The sequence below is a fragment of the Camelus dromedarius genome, chromosome 13, assembly GCF_036321535.1.
Source record: "Camelus dromedarius isolate mCamDro1 chromosome 13, mCamDro1.pat, whole genome shotgun sequence".
NCBI lineage: Eukaryota > Metazoa > Chordata > Mammalia > Artiodactyla > Camelidae > Camelus > Camelus dromedarius.
Genome location: NC_087448.1, coordinates 53705510 through 53726821, shown reverse-complemented (window position 1 = coordinate 53726821; position 21312 = coordinate 53705510). Strand labels below are relative to the sequence as shown.

The 21312-nt window shown below is 40.2% G+C and overlaps 1 protein-coding gene across 1 annotated transcript in view; it reads left to right on the top strand.

Annotated features, from left to right (window-relative positions):
- The window catches only part of LCP1 (lymphocyte cytosolic protein 1), a 49436-nt gene that overhangs the window by 20883 nt on the left and 7241 nt on the right, over positions 1-21312 (top strand). The window contains exons 5-13 of the mRNA XM_010980843.3: positions 1638-1770; positions 4152-4233; positions 6179-6344; positions 7899-8041; positions 10762-10857; positions 12747-12942; positions 15151-15229; positions 15828-15942; positions 16847-16980. Coding sequence (XP_010979145.1) covers positions 1638-1770; positions 4152-4233; positions 6179-6344; positions 7899-8041; positions 10762-10857; positions 12747-12942; positions 15151-15229; positions 15828-15942; positions 16847-16980 — 1144 coding nt within the window. The remainder of the gene's footprint in view (positions 1-1637; positions 1771-4151; positions 4234-6178; positions 6345-7898; positions 8042-10761; positions 10858-12746; positions 12943-15150; positions 15230-15827; positions 15943-16846; positions 16981-21312) is intronic.

Below are 21312 nucleotides of genomic sequence, written 5' to 3'. Positions count from 1 at the left end.
AGAGTCCAAACTCAGTGTTCAAACCTAAGGGGTGCAAAGAAAGACAGAAGTTAACATGTTTATTGACTACTGCCTGCCTGTTTTCTGATGCACAAGTGGGCCAGCAGTTCTGGCTCTAGGTCAGGTCCAATACTGGATAATCTCATCAGCATTGAAAAAAAATACATCAAAGGCTGCCAAAATTCCTTTGTAAATCTTCTGGACAAAATGAGCTACCCAGGCTTCTTCCTCAAACATTCATGATTATTCTAAATGCTGGCTGAGTGGGCCAAAAAAAAATTGTGTTTTCATTGATTTGGAGGAAAACTGTTTATTTATTCTGAAGGCTGCCATCCAACAGCCACTGGAAACTTCTAACAGCCCAAACAGTTCAGTGATGCAAGAATTCCCAACCTGAGACCTTCAAAACATTAGTTGATCTTAAAGATCGGTTCATGGTTCCGTGACATCTGGAATTTTGAAGATTAAGTTCAGCCCTTTATTTTTAAATATAGAAAATTTCACAGCCTTTTGCTATGCAAATGTGCAGTAGAAATCTTCAAGAAAATGTTCTGCTGTGCAGTGTTTTTGTGACTCAGGATTCTTCTGAGGGACACCGTAGTTTTCAGTGACACGCAACTTGGAAAACACAGTGCTGGGCTGTAAGGCATCACTTGAGGCTTTATTAAAATTTCTAAAATCAACTTCTGGAAGCTTTACTGACAGGAAAGAAAGATCATATCACAAGTGATGTCATTTCATAGCAATATCATTTTACATTTTACCCCTGTTCTCTGAAAGTAGAGAGTTCCTATGAAACCTTTCATAAACCAAAATGATGTGAAGCGAAGCAGCAGTTACCTTAGGGCGTATCTTGCTGACGAACAGAATAAATGGAGGTTAGACAGATGCTCACAGATACAGTTCAAAGCTATGGCAGCTCGATGCTGAGATGCTGCCTGGAGTTCCTCGGGGTGGAGCTGGATGGGACTAGTCTTGCTACGAGGGGTGCCCACTGCTTCTCTAAGAGCTCACTGCAAAGCAAGCACTCAGCGCTATTTTTGCTTTTCACCTTTTTTTGCAAAAGTAAAAATCCTCTTCGGATTTCTTTTGGTTAGCACAAACAGGTACTAAGGTAGGTCTTTCGTAAAGGCAAGGTGGCACAGAGCAAACTTTCAAAAGGTGGGGGATACCTGTAATTGCATGAAGAAGCTCAGACGTTGCAAAGATCATCTGTGATCATCCCACATCTAAATCAGCAGGGCTAAAGGCAGAACCCTGAGTTTTATCCTGTAAGCATTATGCCACATACATAAAGTGTACATAAATATTAATTTAAAATTTTAATTATGTACATATTTACATATAGAAAATAAGATCTGTATATATTTGCTTCTAAATATATTTGCATGTACGTAGCTTCTAAATCTGCTTGCTATATGTATGTTTTATGACTTGGAGTGAACAGAGATTCTGTGCCTATTTGCCAAGTCCTTTGAGATTTTTAAATGTCAGTAAATGTGAGATGCTAGGCTAACAGACCAAGATTAGCCTCACAATGTCTCTCCTGGGCATGAGAATCTAAGATCCATGTGTGTGGTTTTGTTTGTATCAGATTTTCACTTTGCGAATAAGTCGTCTGCCTCATTTACTTACAGAGGAAGAGAAGTATGCCTTTGTCAACTGGATAAACAAAGCCCTGGAAAATGACCCTGATTGCCGGCACGTCATCCCCATGAATCCAAACACCAATGATCTCTTCAGCGCTGTTGGAGATGGCATTGTCCTTTGGTAAATAACACTACCTTCTTGGCTTCCAGAGGTTTCCCTAAACATATCTGGAATATCCACAACTCTCTGTATTTATCCTGGGCCCACTTCCTTTGGTGCTGAGCCAAATCTGAAATGCTTTTCTGGACTTTCACGTGGCAGGTCAAGGAGAGCAAACTGGTTTCGAAAGCAACTCATAATGAGAAATGTAAGACTGTTACCACGTGGGTGGAGGAGAGGGATATACAGCACAGAGACAAGCGTGAACACAGAGACGTAGTAACACGAGGTCCAAAGCAATTGTTTTGGAATACATGTCATTTTGCTTCATCTGAGCCTGGCCCGCCATGAGAGTAGATGGAGTTGAATGGGTCATAGCAGCACGATGACTGAAACAGGGCAGTGCAAGTCCTTAAGCACGGGGACCACTGGGTGGTGCACAGATGCTAAGGGCACCTGGAGAAGGAGGGGTGTATTCTCTCTGCGGGAGGACTGGCCTCTCAGCACGGTTGGTCTCTCAGGGTGCTGTCTTTGGCAGCCTCTCTGTCACTGTAAGAAGCGGTGTGAGTGAGGAAGCTTGAAATGCCCCATCTCGGGTGGGCTCTGGAGTTGGAGGGAAGGGTGTGTGGTCAAGACTTTGAGCCCCCTCTCCTCTACTCTGCAGAATTCACTTTGGGTATTTTATTTATTAGAGTTCACCAAGAGATTTCATTTTTAGAAAGTCCCACTGCTTAAAAGAGACATTTAAAACCTAGCCTCTCAGATCAAGTCCTGACTCTTCCAGTCGACACCCAACACACCCCCTGGTCTTCCCTCAATCTCTTTCCAGTTTTACTTCCCAAGACCCCCAGGACTCAAGTACCCGGCCAGGTGCTAGTGAAGGGGCGTGTGAATGACCGGACGCGTCAGCAGCTGGCCTCACTCTCCCCCACACACCTCTGCTTACAACTTGCAACTCTGGCTTTGACTTTTATTTTCCTTTTTAAGAGTTCCCTTCCACATCCTCTCCTCCTACACAAATCCATTACCATTTCCGGTCTAGCCCAGCCCCGGGGGATCACTCCCTCCACTGAATTCTTAAAGCATATATTGTTTATAATACTTTGGGAGCCATTATAATGTTCTGCTTTGAGCTGTTACGTAACTTTTGTATCAGTGCATTTGGTCTCTGTCATTTGACTATAAGCCTTTCAAGGGCAGGGCTATCCTATACTTTTTTTAAGCCACCCCTCCCCACTGCCATCTCCCAGAGCTTTTAGTTCACTATCGTTTTATATTTTTCAAATAATGATTTAGGGGTTTGTTTTCCCTAAATTGCAGTAAAGTGCCTTTTATTTAAATATATGATACACACACACACATGACAAAGTTATGGAAATAAATCTTTAAAGAACAACCAAAAGAAAAGGTAGTTGCTTAAAGATTGTTAGGGAAAAAAATGTTAATGCTGATGTCTCTTATTAAAAAAAAGAAATAGTCAATTCAAGTTTACTATTCTTTGATTTTGTTGTTTTTCCTTTGGATTTTTTTCCCCTAACTTCTTTTCTTTAAATAAGATGGAAGTGACCCAGGGAAAATTATTTATTTATTTTTAAATTGAAGAATACTTGATTTACAATGTTGTGTTAGTTTCTGGTGTACAGCATTAATGATTCAGTTGTACATATATATGTTCTTTTTCATTATAGGTCATTACAAGATATTGAACGTAGTTTCCTATGCTATACGTTAGGACCTTGTTGTTTATCAATTTTATAATAGTAGTTTGTAAGGAAATTTATTTTTAATGCCCCATTATATGTTAAACCAATGATAACCGGGTCAAATCAGTTTTTCATAAATAATTACTGCTTATTTTGGATGTCTGGTCAGTGTGGGAGGTTGATACTTAAGTGGGAGAAGTTCCTAAAGTACTGGTACTATAATGACTACAGGCGGAAATGAAACATTTTATCATATAATTAGTTGAAGTAGAGTTTGACCAGGTGTCAAGTAGCAATTTAGACATTATATAAATAGCGCAAAAGAGTACAGAATAATCTTTCATATAGTGGGGACAATTTTCAAGACTGCGGAAGTAAAGGACTCATGGAGAATCTGCTTTGGTTCTCCAGCCAGAATTTCCTGACGTGCTAAGGGAACCAGAATAATCTTCCAGCTTTTTAAGTGAATGAATGAAGTAAGATCCGTATTTCTTGCCTCAGTATATTGGCATGACTTCAAGGAACACTGACCTTTCCCACAGATGGCTTGAATCCAGTCAAAATTGCACAACTGATCTTATACCTGAACCCTGGGTAGCACAGATTATGTGGCCGTCTTGTTTCCTTATGGCATTGCTAGAATTTAATTCATTGTCACTAGACTCTTTCATTTAGAAGCCTGCTTTCTTTGTCTTTCAGTAAAATGATCAACCTATCAGTGCCGGATACAATTGACGAAAGAACAATCAACAAAAGGAAACTCACCCCTTTCACCATCCAGGTACGTCTTCCGGTGTGACCTGAAGGTAGGACCGTGCTCATCACTGCTGAGTCAGCCTTTTCCAGGCGCTCAGACGTTACTCCCAAAAACCCAGGCTTTGGGCTGGTGATTTGTCATGACTAGTGGGAACAGGGGGCAAACTTCTATTTTGTCTTTTATTAATATAGCGGAGAGGGGAAGGTTAGAGAGTGTTAGTAATTGGGGCAGTCTTCCTTTGTTTGGGCCACTCACGAATAAAAATCACACTGGCTAAAAAAGTTTTAACTGAAACTTTCCCTAGTAATTTGTCTTTGAGCTGATGCCAGATACACAGCATTTTATCTGAAAATATTAGCCTTTCTAAGAAGTGGGGGGGTACAGAACGGGAAGTGCCCTGGCAGCCTTCACAGCAGTATTGGCTACAGCCACCAGTGTGATAAATGTAACTTGCTTTTATGCCTTCAATTTGTTGATTAACTGCAACAGTGACTGGTGGTAAGTAAGCTGTGTTTCTGTGCTACGTTTCAGTGTTTTAACGTCACTGTAATCTCCCTGCTCAGATACCATGTCTCACTACTTAAATCATGAACAATATATTTTGTCCTGTTTGGATTTAAGCAACCCTAAGTTCTTAAAAAATGGCAGCCGTAACCGAGGTGGGAACCACAATTAAGTGTGTGTGAGGGCAGTTAATGATAAATTTCATCTTGATGTGAAATTTTAATCTCAGCCGTAAGTAGACATGATCTTTTTCACTGGTCATTTGAGCTCTACGCTAAGGCAAAACCCACTTTTCTTCTGATAGTCCCCTTCCCAATTCATTAGTGGCCTGTATTTTGTTTTGTTTTTAATTTATCATTAAAACAGGTTTTGTACATCTTTGACTCTGATATCTCCTCCTTTGTGGACCCAAAAATAATGGTACAGTTGCCCCTTGAACAGTGGGGTTTGGGGTGTCAACCTCCACTCAGTCAACAATCCAAATATAATTTATAGTCTGGCCCCTCTATACTTGGTTCCTCCATCACCACGGTTCTGCATCCTCAAATTCAACCATCCGTGGCTCATGTAGTACTGTAGTATTTTAAAAAACCTGCATGTAAGTGGATCCAAGCAGTTCAAACCCGTGTTGTTCAAAGGTCAACTCTATAAAGACGCGAGACAGAAAATTTCATTAACCCTATTCCAATCATATATGTTACCTTACATACATTATTAATAGTTGTAAGAACATATAATCTGTACGTGCGTGTGCATGTGTGTGTGTGTGTGTGTGTGTGTGTGTGTGTGTGTGTGTGAACTCAAGGTCCCTAGATATTATGGATACCCAGTAAATTGTCCTAGTAAAAACCACTCTGTCTTTTCCAGGAATTTGGTTTGTGTTTTTTCATTCCTTCAATATCCAATCTGAAAGTCAAAGGGCTATTTTGTTCCTCTCTTTTATGAACTTGATTTACATCAACAATTGTGTGACTAATGATAGCCAGTGACAAGACAATGACTGCCCTCAAAAGTGTCCCTTTGGGGGAAGGACATAGCTCAGTGATAGAGCACGTGCTTAGCATGCATGAGGTCCTGGGTTCAATCCCCAGTACCTCCATTAAGAAAAAAAAAAAAAAAGTGCCCCTTTACTAATGGCTGGTAAAGATACTGAGTATGGAGACTCCATCACAGAACAGTGTGGAAAAGTCAGATTCATTACTTTCATCCTGACCAGAATGAGCCTCCAACTCCAGGTTCTGGCTTAACTGACCAGGCCCTGCATGAGCCCAGTGTCTGGGTGACCGGATTTTCTCTTCCAAGTGTCACTCACTGTCTTTTTTCTGTGTTAAAAATCGAGTGAATACCAATGCCTCTAGACCTATGAACTTTCCAGAAGCAAAGCATTGTTGCTGCCTCCAATCAGTCCTGATCATCTGACATCAGCAAAGTCCAAAACAAAACTTGCCTCCTGTTTCTCCTTCAGGAGAATTTGAACCTGGCCCTGAACTCGGCCTCAGCCATCGGGTGCCACGTGGTTAATATCGGGGCTGAGGACCTAAAGGAGGGGAAGCCTTACCTGGTGCTGGGACTGTTGTGGCAAGTCATCAAGATTGGGTTATTTGCCGACATCGAACTCAGCAGAAATGAAGGTATGAGCAAAGCCTCAGACGACGTTGACGGCTCGGCTTTTTACTAATTCATGTGTGTGGGCGGTAGGAGGACGTCAGGAAGGTCAGGCTCAGAGTCCTCAGTTTTGGAACCTGTACTTATATCCAGTCCCTTGTGTTCATTGCACTGATTCTGTCCACACTGAGCAGACTTTATAAAATGACAGAGCAAAAGCTTTTTAAGACCACAGACCAATAATAATACTTGTTTAGGACCCATAGCTCAGTCTAGCTGTCTGGGACTCCAACCTCAATAGCTCTTCTGAGCTCACTTTTCCTTTAGACACTTTGTGAACAAATTAGGCTATTTTAAACTTGTGTATTATAAAGCGGTTCAAATTCATTTTCAGCACCCGGTTCGGAGAAACTCGGTCTCTTTCTTACCAAGGTGGTAGGAAATTACATTTAGGGTTTCAGAGTTCTCAGCTAAGTGTTGTAGCTGTCAGTCTTTCTTTTTTTTTAATTGAAGTATAATCAGTTTACAATGTTGTGTCAATTTCTAGTGTTGTTGAAACTCTATATATGTGTGACTGAAACAACATAATGTTTCAGTCACACATATATATATTCTTTTTCATTATAGATTATTACAAAGTATTAAATATAGTTCCCAGTGCTTTATAGAAGAAACTTTTTGTTTATCTATTTTATATACAGTAGTTAATATTTGCAGTGTAGCTGTCAATCTTATTCCATTTGCTGTCAGCATCTTAAGCATTTAAATTACAGCCAGTCCTTTAGATAGTAGTAGTAGACCTTGATAAGTATGTGAAACACAGTTACTTTTCATTTTTCCTGTACAGATCTTACTAATATGAAATCTGTAGCCAAATTCTAACCTTTAGTTATTGTATCCATTTTATTTATGTCTCCTAATCAAAATAACCAGGAAAGAATCCTGGGATACCATTTTAAAACCAATATATTAAACAGAATATAAAGAAGAAGAAGAGAGCAAATTGGAAACTTGGAACCCACAAGAGAGAATATTGATTTGCAAATAATGATCTCAGCTAAGTTTAAACCTTCCAGCTGAGCAAAATTATTTATTCATCTGAGAAACATAGAGGAAAGAGTTGCTTACACTTTTTGAGATGCTATAATTATGCAAGTAAGCACTTGAAATATAAAACACCTATGGGAATAGACCAGGGGACATTGTCATTATTGTGAAATTGATCTCTTAAAAGTAAAATATTGTCGTATCATGAAACATGGTCTGAAAGACCCAACCAAGACTCTTGAGTCAGAATGTTCTGGGCTCTGCCACTGTATTGTTAGTCAAGGCACAGACATTCATTAGTGACTTGTCTTCTCCACCTGAAAAATGGGGATAATAAATGAGCTCACAATACCTTGCATCTCTTTTTAGGGAATAATAATAAAGTGTTTGTTCCATGGGAAAGGCTATAAGTCCCTTTATCCCAGAGAGATAACATTGTTATCTTTGACTTTTCGGCAGAGTTCAGTTTGTTATAACTAATCCCCTCAGATAGTCCCTGTACTTATTTTTCTTTGGTTTTTGTGCTTCTTCAGCTCTGGTTGCTCTTTTGAGAGAAGGGGAGAGCCTGGAGGACTTGATGAAACTCTCCCCCGAGGAGCTCCTGCTGCGGTGGGCTAATTACCACCTGGAAAATGCAGGCTGCAACAAAATCAACAACTTCAGCACCGACATCAAGGTAGGAGGGGTGTAGTTTGAACGTGGCTAAGCACCACAGTGAAGGGGATTTGGGCATAAATGGAGAAAAGACAGAGGTATGGGCCTCGTCTCTTCAGAAGTTCTAGGGTTAGACTGGCCGGTGCTGTTTGGAGCCCTCGCTGTTGTCAAGGGTCCATGTGCATCTCCAGTGCTGGGCCCGTGCAGATCTGTCCAGGGTCCTGGCGACTGCACAGCATCAGAAGGGTGTCCCTGGAGTTTTGATATCAGGACATAGAGGGATGAGGGTGAGACAGAGGAAGGGCAAGAGATGAGACTGATTTTCAGGTAAAGCGAGTCTGAGTAGGATTGTCTGTCATTCTGATTTTATCAATGGAAGCATCAGGTGAGGATTCCTTTAAAAAAAAATTAAGCTAGGATTACTCTTCTAATTATACTAATCATAGCAAACAGTGTGTACCGCATGCCAAGCACTGTTGTAACTGCTTTATACATGATTGACTCATTTAATACTCACAACAGATCTTTGAGATAGTGATTATTGCTTTCTCATTTTGCAGAGGTAAACAGAATTTAAGTAACTTGTTCAAGTTCACATAGCTGGGGAATGGGGTCAGGACTCAAATCGAGCAGTTGACCTCCATGGTCCGCATTACTGGACCACCATACTGCTTCTCTAAAATGACTCGTGAATTTCTTGAAAGCTTTTTGTTTGTAGAAACCAGGGTGGTTTTTAAAAGATAATGATTCTGGAAACTCTCTGCCATGAGAATTAACCCCAGAAAATGTGGAAGACACAATCAGTCCTACCACAGAGATCCAAAAGGGGAAGGGCTGAGGGAAGCAGGCACCGTGGTTTTCAAGTCTGTGCAGAGTTCCATGTCAAGGTGAAAGGAACAGCTTGTTGGCATTGATGGCAGATGGACAGAGATAGAGCTTAAGGAGTAGGGAGAAACGTCTGTCCCCAGTGGTATGAGTTGCAGGTATGCAACGTGAGAAAAAACATTTGTCTCCACTTTCTCAAAAGTTAAAAGACATTTTCTGCGAAAAGCAATAGTCAGAGGAAAGGCCACGTGACTCACTAAGAGTCAATCCAGGCTTGTAATTCTTTGAGTGACAGCTTCCCCCTGCTGTGGACTCAATGGTGTTTAGAACTCAAGGTCTGCCAGGCCCAGTGCCAGTGAGAGTGAAACTTCTAAATGGAAAGTCCCCCATTCCTTGAGACATAAGCTAATAATGCCGAAATCATTTTTTCTTACTGTGCAACTTGCATTGGTTATGAACGTTCCTCTAGCACCACAAGCCAAACTGGAATGTAATGTGAGCTGGACAGTATTATCTCCTCTGATGCTCAACAGTTAGGCTCTGCAATTATTTCATCCAAAATTCTCAAACTTTGCAGACAAAATTAAGATGTTTGATTGGAGCCCTAAATGGACCTGATTTCCTCTCACTGAAAGGCTGTGTTCTTTAGAAGCATTACCATTTTGGGCTTAATGAGATAGGAGCTGGCCAGCTGAGCACTTATGCAGTGGTTGTGCCTGTTTTCAGGAAGCAGCTGCATCTCATCCAAGGTTGGTGCTGTGACCTGTAAATCTGAGCGTACAGCAGCTTTGGGAGGTGCCCTTAAATGATTCAAAGTCAGCGAAGGTGGGCATAGCTCCCATCCTAGAGTGAGTGAGAAAAATTTCTTAGGGTCAGGTGAAATGAGAGGACTCTTAGCAAAACTGAACAGAGGTAATGTGCAGTGGACAGATTTTATTCATGCCTAACACCTGCACAGAACTTTCACTGACTTCAAAATAGCTACAGTGAAAAGAAAGAGATGGGGGAGGTAGAGCAAAGAGATGAAAATCAGTTTCCTGGGTGTAGCATCCACAGCTGGTGTGCTCTGTTCTCATCTTTCTAAAGTCATGAGCTACCTCTGCTCCCCTCAGGCCCCACCCAGTTTTAAAAAACAAACAGAGCAACAGCTGATTTTTCAGTCTTTAAATGATTTAAATAAATTACCTGAAAATCTTTATGATTTCATTGAGTGAGAATAAACACAATTTGAAGACTATGGTTCAGAGAATTTTTTGTCAAAAAGCTTATTTCCAGAATCTAAGAAAACAGGAGAATTCAATATCTATATCCACTCTGCAATAAGTAAATTTAGCCACTTTTTCTAGCTTCTCAATAAACATTAAATGCACTTAACATTTCTCCTTTTACATAAAGACTGCTTGTGAATGCTTCAATTTTCTGTCTTTAAAATCTTTTTCTTTTGCTGATTGTCCATGTAAATGTACTTTTAAACTCTGCTTTAAACTTCTGCTTCCTTTTTCTGTCACTTTTTTTTTTAAATTAAACCTTAGCTGACTGACTTCTACAGCAATATAAAGGTATATATATTTTCCTGTATACAATTTAATACATGTAAATAAATTATTTTTCTCCCCTAAGGACAACAGAATAGTATTTCTTTCTTTGGGTTGCCTTTTATGTATGTCCTTTAAAAAAAAAACAAACTGTTATACTCCTTTTAAAAAGAAATATAATTTTAAAAGTATATTTATAATACGTAAAGAGACAAGTAGAAAATTCCAATTAGTGAATATTTCCAGCTTTGTTAATTAAGTTGCATTCTTGAATGAGAGTTGAATAAGAAATGAAATGTGTTTGCTTGGGGGAAATTATTGTTGTGCTAAGTATGTAATTAGCTGTGCCATTTTGAAATTGTAATTTCTTCATTTCTCACAGGACTCCAAAGCTTATTACCACCTGCTTGAACAGGTGGCTCCTAAAGGGGATGAAGAAGGCGTCCCTGCTGTTGTTATTGACATGTCAGGACTAAGGGTAAGGCCACGCCCCGAGCCGTGTTAGGAGAACGCGGTGCTTCCGCTGCCTTGGCGGTTGCCATGGCCCTGGTGATCCTGACTCCATGTTCCCTGAGTGCACATCTCTGCTTAGAGCCCTGCTCAGTTGTGAAAAACTGTTAACAGTTTTGGGGGTGAGGGTGGGGTAATTGTGGAAAGTGGAATCGGGAAATAAACATTAAGGAAAGAAAGAAACTAACGCTAGTTAAATGCCGTAAACCATCGGAGGCGCTTCTGCGTAAGTCCCATCGTTTAATGGGCTCTGTGACACCAAGAAGGATAATTTTTTCCATTTTTTGGTACCTGAATATTGTTTCTGGAAATAGGTGGGGTATTAATACAAATAGGTAAACTCCCACTATTGTGGTGAAAAAAACTGAGACTTGGGGAGGTTCTTTAATATGTCCAAGATCACATGACAGATTATTGGAAGTTATGTGATCGGAAGCTGGGGTTCTTTCCTCTATTAATAATAATCAGAAGAAACCCCATAGCTGAGTTCTTGCTATGCGCCAGGTATATATGCTGGGCACGTTGCTTACACAGCCTCTAATCCTTGCAAATGTCACTGAAGTATGTGTTAATAACTCTGTCTTATAGTTGAGAAAACTGATGGTTAGTGAAGCTAATAATCACCTCCTGGCCACAAAGCCAGTATGTGGCATGGCAAGGATTTAAGCCAAGGATGGCTCCAGAATTCACGCTCCACAGCCCTGCCTCATACCACCATTGAGGGTCATGGGAGAAAATGACTGGACAGGGTCGTCTGAATTCTTACTGGTGTCTGGTGAGGACTTAATAAAAACAATGGGCACAATTATAACTTCAGTTTTGCCAACACCTCAGTGTTGATCTACAGAAGTTGCCTTATTCATTCTTGCACCTCATTTAATATCATTAGGGTTAAATCCAGTGAGTTGATATTAAAGTTAACTCATTCCTGAATAAGAGGTAAAGCTTGTGAAATGTATAATGTATAACCTATAGTAAGAAATAATTCCAGTTTTAATAACTTCTGTTTTCTGAAAATTGGTGATTTCATAGACTTTTAAGACTGTTAAGGGCAGTGGAATAATATATTTCAACAAAACTTCAGTCTTCTAGTAAGAGTCTGCTTACAAATGCCTGGAGATTCTCCAGAACTATTTGAATAGACTTTTAATCTGTTAACTGAGTGATCCCCAGTCTAAAGTCTGCAAAAGCTAAATTGATATTATATATTTATCAATGTCACTATGTAGCTTAACTTACTGATCATGTTTATTTTGTCTGAGTTGCAAGTATAGCAAGTCAGGGTAGGAAAGGTGGTTAAGCTAATCAGAAGTTCTTTCTGGCAGATAGAAATATCTTTGCACTGAAAATAGGAATGTAATTTTTTTTAAACAGAGGTACTGGGGATTGAACCCAGGACCTTGTGCATGCTAAACATGCGCTCTACCACCGAGCTACACCCCCACCCCCCAGGAATGTAATTTATTACTTAATAAATAAACATTTTTCGTGAGGTCTATGCAAGATAAGAAAAAGGAAACCTGATGGTTGAAAATAAAGATCAACTTAAATGATAAAATTGTAAAATCTACTAAATCTCTTTGAAAACAAGACAAACAACCATTCACCTGAAATGGTTCTGTTCTGTAGAGAGATGGGAGGACTCGATTACTTAACTTTTACCATTCCTTTTACTGTGACTTTCTGATTTTGGTTCAGGCAAATGCAGGTAATAATTTGCTGTGACTAAGTGTATGTCTGAGGTTAAATACTAAGGGTTTCAGTAAGATTCCCATCTCTTTCTCATGTTATCAGTGCCTACTTTGTGCCTGGAGAGCCTTGACCCAGCCTTGAGACGTCTGTCCTTTCTCATTGCAGGAGAAGGATGACATCCAGAGGGCAGAATGCATGTTGCAGCAGGCGGAGAGGCTGGGCTGCCGACAGTTTGTCACAGCCACAGACGTCGTCCGAGGGAACCCCAAGTTGAACTTGGCTTTCATTGCCAACCTCTTTAACAGATACCCTGCCCTGCACAAACCAGAGAACCAGGACATCGACTGGGGGGCTCTTGAAGGTAACTGGAGACCAGTTGCTTAAATGTTCAGAAAAACATTCACAATTCTAATTCAGGGACCATTCAAAATCACCTCCTAAGCAAATATAAGCCCCTCACACGGAAGATTTGCAAACTGGTCATCAATTCTCTGGAACATAACAAAGAGAATAAGTAGATTAATCAAGTCAATTACAGCCAAGCAAGAATAATCAAATACCATTATATCACATTCATTATACATAGGCTCCATCCATTACCAGAATTAAATGTTTTAGGGAAGACAGTGTATTCAATTATCGGATGAAATAAATCCTGAGCTCCAAAAACCTAATTTATGTACTTAATGGACTAAATGTTAATTCCTAGAGGCAAGAAATTGCAGCCACTCATCATCTAAAAATGATATTTAACTTACGCTAAGAGGTACTTACTGAGATTTTTGTTTTGCTTGTTTGACTTCGGTAATAAGGACCACAAAATAATATTTCTGCCGCAAAATCCATGACAGTTATATTTTGGGGGTTAATGCCCTAAGACTGGACAAAAATCACACACTTTTAGTCAAGTTCTAACAGAAAGAAGTGCCAGAGATGTTTACTTTTCTTTTTTTCGTCATGAATTAGTCCCAACACTGAGACAGAAAAATCAATACCAAAGTAGTAATAAATGAGTATCACGAAAGAAGGGAAATCCAGTATTGGTTGATCCTTTTCTTCAGCTTTAGCTGGAAATGCAAAATCAATCCGTGTTCCAACATTGCTGCATTTGTATCATTTGATAAATTGTGGTCAGGGGGTCCATGCATTCTGTTGGCTACCAAATATATATATCAAGCTCTCTAATCAGCCATTTCCAGCTGCCTCTAGAACACTCCTACTTGAAGGCACTGTCACTTGAAATTCAGCATGTACAACACAGAATGATCATTTCTCCTCCCCCACTGCCTTTCCACCTGCCCCACCCCCATCCCATCCACCCTCCTATAGAAATTCTCCATTTCCTTTCATCATACCACCTTTTTTCCCCTTCAGTCACCAAAACCCTGGGTTCCACTTTGATATCTTCCTCTCCTTTGCCCCTAAATCTATTGAATCAGCAAGTACTAATAATTCTTCCTACAGAATGACTTTGAGATTGTTATTTTTTCCTTTCTGCTCTTCTGGACTCTTATTAAATCATACACCAACCATTTCAATAGGTCTGAGGGGCCTGGTCCTCCATCCATCAAGCACTTGAATGTGCCCATGTGCCAGTGTCAAACGCTGTCCCCTCGGTGTGTTTAATTTAAATGCATATTGCCTGTCAGTAACTCTGCACACTGCTGCCAGGCACATCACAGTACTGCTTTCATTATATCTCTCTGCCTTGCTCAAGAATTTATTATAGTAATAAATAAAGAACCCATAATGACTGTCATTGTCTAATATATCAACCAAAAATCTGCTACCTGGCATTCAGAGATCCCTGATTATGGTTCCAGCCACTAGACAGCCTTATCTCTGTGAACTGTACAACACAGACCCCTGAAAAATCAGTCCCTAATGGTTTTAATACAGACCTTGCCTGTCGCTCCCTTTGTGTTCACATTTACACTGTCTCCTACTGCCATTTCCTGTTTATCCGCCCAGATCCTCTCCTCTCTCCTCTCCAGATTTTACTAGCCCTACAAGATAAAGCTCAAATTCCACTCCCTCTGAATTTAGCCCCTACAAGTCTCTCCTTCATTTCAACTCAAGTAGCAAATATATCTACCTCGTATGCTAGTCCTCTAGCTTGCATGATCCCTCTTTGATGCCTGAAAGTCTTGTTTTTTCCAGAAGGAATGTAAGCCTTTAAGGGCCAACTCGGAACAGTTTCCCCACACGGGCTCTTGCATGCTACTAACAGATGTCATAGAAACACTTGTTGAATTGAAATGGAAAAAAATTAACACAGAGTAGCAACTCTTGGGTGAGGGGGAGGGTATAGGTCAGTGGTAGAGAGCGTGCTTAGCATGCATAGGTCCTGGGTTCAATCCCCAGTACCTCCATTAAAAATTTAATAAATAAACCTAATTACCCCCCCAAAAAACAAAGAGAATAGAAACCCTCATCCAAATCAATTAGAGTTTATATATTTTTTCATTCTATTTTCAGTGTTTATTACAGCCTCTTTCATTAAATTTTGATCATGAAAAAAAGGAGTGTTTCTAGGTGCCTGGAAGATAACCGGTCTTCATTCATTTAGGTGAGACAAGAGAAGAGCGGACATTTAGGAACTGGATGAATTCCTTGGGTGTTAACCCTCGAGTCAATCATTTGTACAGGTAAGAATATTGGGTGACTCTTCCTTAATGTGAGATACCATGATGTGGAAAGATCCCCAAGATTTCAAATACCACCCCCTGTGCAATGCTCTTCACAAAATGTGTGCACCTGGATAAGCAGGGGGAAATGCCAAGCTGAGCGACTGATGTTGAATCTTCATCTGAGGAACTCACTTCCATCCGTCAGCTTTGCTGTGTGCTTAGTACAAAATCATACCCCAGCAGCAAAAGGACTAATTGATACACGTTGTAAACCCAGGATCTGCTCACATGCAGGCCAGACAGTCAATGTTAAGTTCACGGTTGTGTCTCCTGTGCCATTTGTTAGATCACATTTCTTTTCCCGGAGGCAGCATGTTTCTGTTGAAGGGACATAGGCACCCCACCCCCACCCTCACACGGGGGAGACCTCCAGTAAGTTTCCTCCCCTTCTCTGAAACTGAATCAGAGTTTCTTCACCTCTGAAGATAGAGCTACTGATGTCACCAAGTTCCCGTGAATGTGCCTTGAGCTAAGGTGTAAGGAAGTGCCCAGCCCACTGCAGGCCCTTCATAAATGCTGGGGATCTGAGAATTCTCTTGTGTTTGTTTTTGTTCAGTGACTTGTCAGATGCCCTGGTCATCTTCCAGCTCTATGAAAAGATTAAAGTCCCTGTTGATTGGAACAGAGTAAACAAACCGCCATACCCCAAACTGGGGGGTAATATGAAGAAGGTAAACAACGACTCTTCTGACCTTCTAGTAGGCAGGTGAAGCCTCGAGCCTGCAAGAGCACCTTGTGAATACTTTATCAGGAGGCCAAACTTAGATAAGAAATGTTTATCCAGGGATTCAATTATAGTACAGCAATCAGGAATCTGAATGGTTTGATTAAAGTGGGTTCATTATTTCAGTTGATTACTTATTTATAATTCCATGTTGGATGTCTTTAAATGTTATGATGTAAAAATTCTAATTAAGGTAATTAGAGCAAGCAGAGCTACAGGGTTGCTTTTCTCTCAGCAAGATCCTCATTCTAATTTTCTAAAGAATTGAAGCCGCGTACTAACAGTTTGACTTGTACAAATCGTATGTCTACTCTCAACGCAATGAGGACATGTTGTTTTGTAAAAGCAGTCACGGGGTTGAGGCAAACCTTCCCCTGCATTTCTTGTCTCTGTGACCTAGTGATCTAGGCATAGTAGCCACGGGAATACCTGTCCCACATCTCAGTCTACTGTGTGCGTACAGGATGAAGAATCCAGATTTGCCATTTCAATCTCTTTGAATTTAACCATTTTAGGAATATTATAGACAGGTTACCAACTATAGCCCTCCAGTTACATAGTGTGATATAGCCATGAAAATGTTTATAACAGTCATTCATTTGGGTTCTGCACTTGAAGTACACTATGAATATTTTTGTTAGTGGAAGTGAGGGGTTCTATTGAAGAAAAGGCGGAAAATTATTTGACTAGTTTAGAATCCAGAATTGCAGACCCAGGAGAGACTTGAGAGATCATTCGATCTGCCCTTAAGTTATTTCCTTTTGTGGCTTTATTTTATTATCTTACTTTCTCTGGTATTTCTCATCATAGAGATGATGACATTCATTGTTTTCCTCCCTGCTCATTAACAGCTTGAGAACTGTAACTATGCTGTGGAACTGGGGAAGAATCAAGCTAAGTTTTCCCTGGTTGGCATCGGTGGGCAAGATCTCAATGAAGGAAACCGCACCCTAACGCTGGCCCTGATTTGGCAGTTGATGAGAAGGTAATGCAACTCAGGGCAATGGTATTTTATTGAATGGGTTATATTATCTAGCAAAATAAAATACTAGCAAATTTCAGGGATGTGATTTAATCCAATAAAACTATATTTTAAGCTAAACTTAAAACCAAAGGACTGTTGTGGGGGTGTCCTGTTTTGCTTTTTTGTTTTTCTTTCTCCTTTCAGTTCAATCAGTTTTGTTTCAGGTGCTTTGAAAGTCTGTTATTAGGGTCATCAGTGTTTTAGAGTATGTCCTCTCAATGAAACACCCTTTTTCAATGCAGAGTGACCCTCTTTATGCCTGGTAATACCATTTTCTCTGAAACCTCCCTTTCCTGGTATTAATAAAGCCACTCCAGCTTATTGATTAGTTTAGCATGACATATCTTTTTTCCATCCTTTTAACTGATTTGTGTAAATATAGTCACTTATCTTTCAACAGGACTTTCAAACTAAGGAGAGAAATATGCCCTATTTGCCTACATATTTGTCATTTCAGGTGTCCTTCTTTGTATAGTGTAGATACAGATTTCCACCTAATATGATTTGCCTTCTACTAGAAGTATTTCTAATAGTGCAGATCATGGGTGAGGAATTATTTCACCTTCGTGTCTGAAAATGTCTTTATTTCGTTTTCACGTTTGCAAGATATTTTCTCTGAGTGTAGAATTCTACGCTGATAGTTTTTTCTATCAGTATTTTGAAGATCGTGTTCATTGACTTCTGGCTTCCATTGTTTCCAATGAGAAATCTGTTGTCATTCCTTTTTTTTTTTAAATTGAAGTTTAGTTGCTCTGTTGTCATTCTTATCTTTGTCCTTCCGTATATAATACATCTTTTTTCCTCTGGCATCTTTTAAGATTTTCTCTTAATCACTGATTTTAAGCAATTTGATTATGATATACTTTGGTTTTTCTTGAGCTTGAGGTTTGTTGAGCTTCTTGAATCTGTGGGTTTATAGTTTTCATCAAATTTGGGAAATTTGGGGCTTTTATTTCTTCCAATATGACTCCTGTACCCACCCACCCTAGTTATTTGGGAACTCCAGGTACACATATATTTGGTCATTGAAGTTAGCCCAGAGTTCACTGATGCTCAAATCATCTTTTTCCTTTGCGTTTCCCTCTTTCTGTTTCATTTGAGATTGCTATTGCCCTGTCTTAAATTCACCACTCTCTTCTTCTGCAACGTCTACTGTTAACCCCATTCAGTGTATATGTTTTTTTATCTCAGACATTATAGTTTTCATGTATAGAAATTTGATTTAGGTCTGACATCTCCCATATCTCGTTAACCTTTTTGAATATATACAATACAATTACAATAACTGTTAGTTCTAGGTCTGTTTCTGTTAACTGATTTTTCCCCTCATTATGGGTCACATTCTCCTGCTTCTTTGCATGTCTACTAATTTTTCATTGTATGTGAGGCATTGTGAGTTTTATCTTACAGCGTGCTGGATATTTCTGTAACCCTTTAAACGTTCCTGAATTTTGTCTTGGGATGCAGACGGTTTGATCCTTTCGAGGCTTGCTTAAAAGCTTAATTAGTCTTGAGCTAATTTTATCTCTCAATACTGAGATCCGCTCTTCTGAGTATTTTACTGGATGTTCCATGTCTCATGAGATTTTTCCATTCTGACTGGTGGGAACCCAATTTATTCCAGCCTGTGTGAGCTCCAAGAATTATCCTGTCCATTCATTCTGAAAGTTCTTTTCCCAGCCTCCAGTAGTTCCCGCACATGCGTGCACTGAGTAGTACTCAGCTAAAGACTTGCCGCCAACCCTCTGAAGATCTCTAGAGCTTTCTTTCTAGGTGACTGGTCCTCTCCAGGCAGCAGTCTTCTCCCTGCTGTTCTGCCACTCAAATTCTTGGTGCCCTGGCTTCCTTTAGTTCTCAGCCCTGTCTCCTCCACTCAGGAGGATGGCCATGCTCTGTCTGAGTTCTCTCTCCCTCCACTGCAGCCTGGACCCTCTCCCTCCACTGCAGCCTGGACCCTCTCCATGCAACATGCTGGGACAGTCAGGGCTCACCACAATTGTTTTCCTTCTCTTGGGGACCACTGTTTTACACTTCCTGTTGTCCAGTGGCTGAACAGCATTGTTTCATATTTTTTCATTGTGTTTTACGTGTTTAAGGCAATGAGTAATCTGGTCTCTGTTACTGCATCATGACAAGTAGCAGAATTTCCTGCTAGTTCTTTAACAGAGAACTTTAGATATCTTTTAGAGCCAAATAAAAATTTGATTAACATGAGAGCTATGTGGCTGTATTATTTAAACAACGGTAGAATATAACAAAGTATACAGATAGAAAATAAATGGTGAGAAAAATAAGCCATGTTGCGTACGAAAGCATGAGGCAGGCAGAAGTCCTCCATTCCTTAATTAGAACCCATGTTAGTGTGACTGCATTCATTTTCCTACCTGGAAGGAAGCCCTGGAAACCATATGTCACATTACATTATGTCTAACAAGGTAATAGCAGAGACAGGATTTGTCTTGTCCCTAAGCACTTGAGCTTTATTCCCAAGCCACTGTCTGCAGATCCTAATATTTATAATGGTCCTTGGAGTAATTACGTTAGTGTCTCCAGGTAAGGAAGGATAATCAGAAGTGATCATAACCAACTTAACTACCTGATTTACATTTGCTTTATCAAGTATGGTGCTCCACTCCCCCTTTCTAAACTGGGATCTCTGTAATGACTGAAGGCAGACGTCATAAGGCTTCTCTGGCACAGAAAACTCTAGCGCTAAAGAAACTTTACCTCTAGCTTCTATTTATTGCATGTATCTAGAACATCACTGAAAGTTCCTAATGGACATTCTCACCAGTATATTTTCGGAAATGATTTCTGAGCTAGTCTCTATTTTCTTTCACACATGCTTTTAATTCTTAACAGATTGACTTTGGGTACTGATTGCTTTAAAAAAAAAAAAAAGCAAAAGTCTTTAGTTGCAGCAGATAAATCAATCATGGGTTTGGAGTTGAAATAATCTTTGATATTTTCTATTTTTGTGATTAAAAAATAACTCAGGACAACTCTATTCTATTTCACATTTCATAATATCTGAAAATCACCTTGTAATATGATTTTTGTTTTGGAAGTTTTCTAAAAATGCAACCCAATGTCATTGTTTAAGGCTGGTATGTATATGATAAAGTCCAGTTTGTTGCTGTGTCTCCAGCTGGTTAATAAGTCATATTGCTCGTGAGTGTTTACAAGAACTGTGCTTATGAGAAAATGGACGGAGAAATACGTTACTATTGATGGCAATGAAATGACTGATAATTATGTAAATACCACCAGAAAGGAATTTTTTTTCTCTCTGTGCCACACAGTAACAGATCTAATCAATTTAGAGCCAGTTCTAGCTGGAATTTATTTCATTAGATTGCACAGATGTGCTAATTTGGTCATTTATCTGGACAATAAATGGCACGTCATTGTTTCCCCCTAAGTACAAATGGAAGCTGAAACCTCCCTCTCCCCTTCAGTAGCCTGGAAATCGTTCTCAGAATGGAAAGCTGGCACGTTGCGTGTGTAAATTTGTAGACAAAAGCCTGAGGCAAGAAGGCTGCTGGCAGTGATATGTTACCAAGAATGAACCAAGAGTCAGAGGCAGGCAAAAGAGAGGCTGCTCCCCAAATCAAGCGGGCTGTGGGCAGTAAAGTTGGGACAGGTCCTGGAAAAACAGAACGAGGCTTGTCCCTCTGAGTCACATGTTAAATGAATAAAACAACTGTCCGATGCCAGGAAGGCATGTAAGTTGTAATCACGGCCCCTCCAGCCGCACATCCGACCCGTCCTCCACTGCTGGGTGAGGCCCTGGCTGCAGGGGCCGTTGTGTTTTGACAGAGGGCCTTTCAGCCCAGCGGGGTGCGCAAACACCAGCAACATCCAGATCTTACCTGGAAGATTCCGTTTAATAGCACAGTTCCCCCCAAACGTGTTTGATGATAGGGAGTGATTATCTCACAAGGAAAATCCTAGGTAGACACAAGCCAAATTGATCTTTTAAATTTCAAATTTGCACTTGGTGCCCAGTGGACTGTCTAGAATGAAGTCTCCAACCTGATACTAACCCTTCCTCCCTTTGTTGTTCTGATGTCCTCACAAGCAGGCGTCTGATTCCATTTAAACCACCCCCCCCCCCCGCATCTCCCTTAAGGTGGCAGAAGGACCCCTTTGGGCTTTTCTAACATTGAATTGTGCCTTGATGGTAATGGTTCCTTTAAGAAAAGCATCACTGCTTCAAATCCTTGGCTCCGTTCTCTTTCCTTCTCTTGTCTTCTGCTTTCTCATCTGACAATGACAGTGCTATTCCCTCTG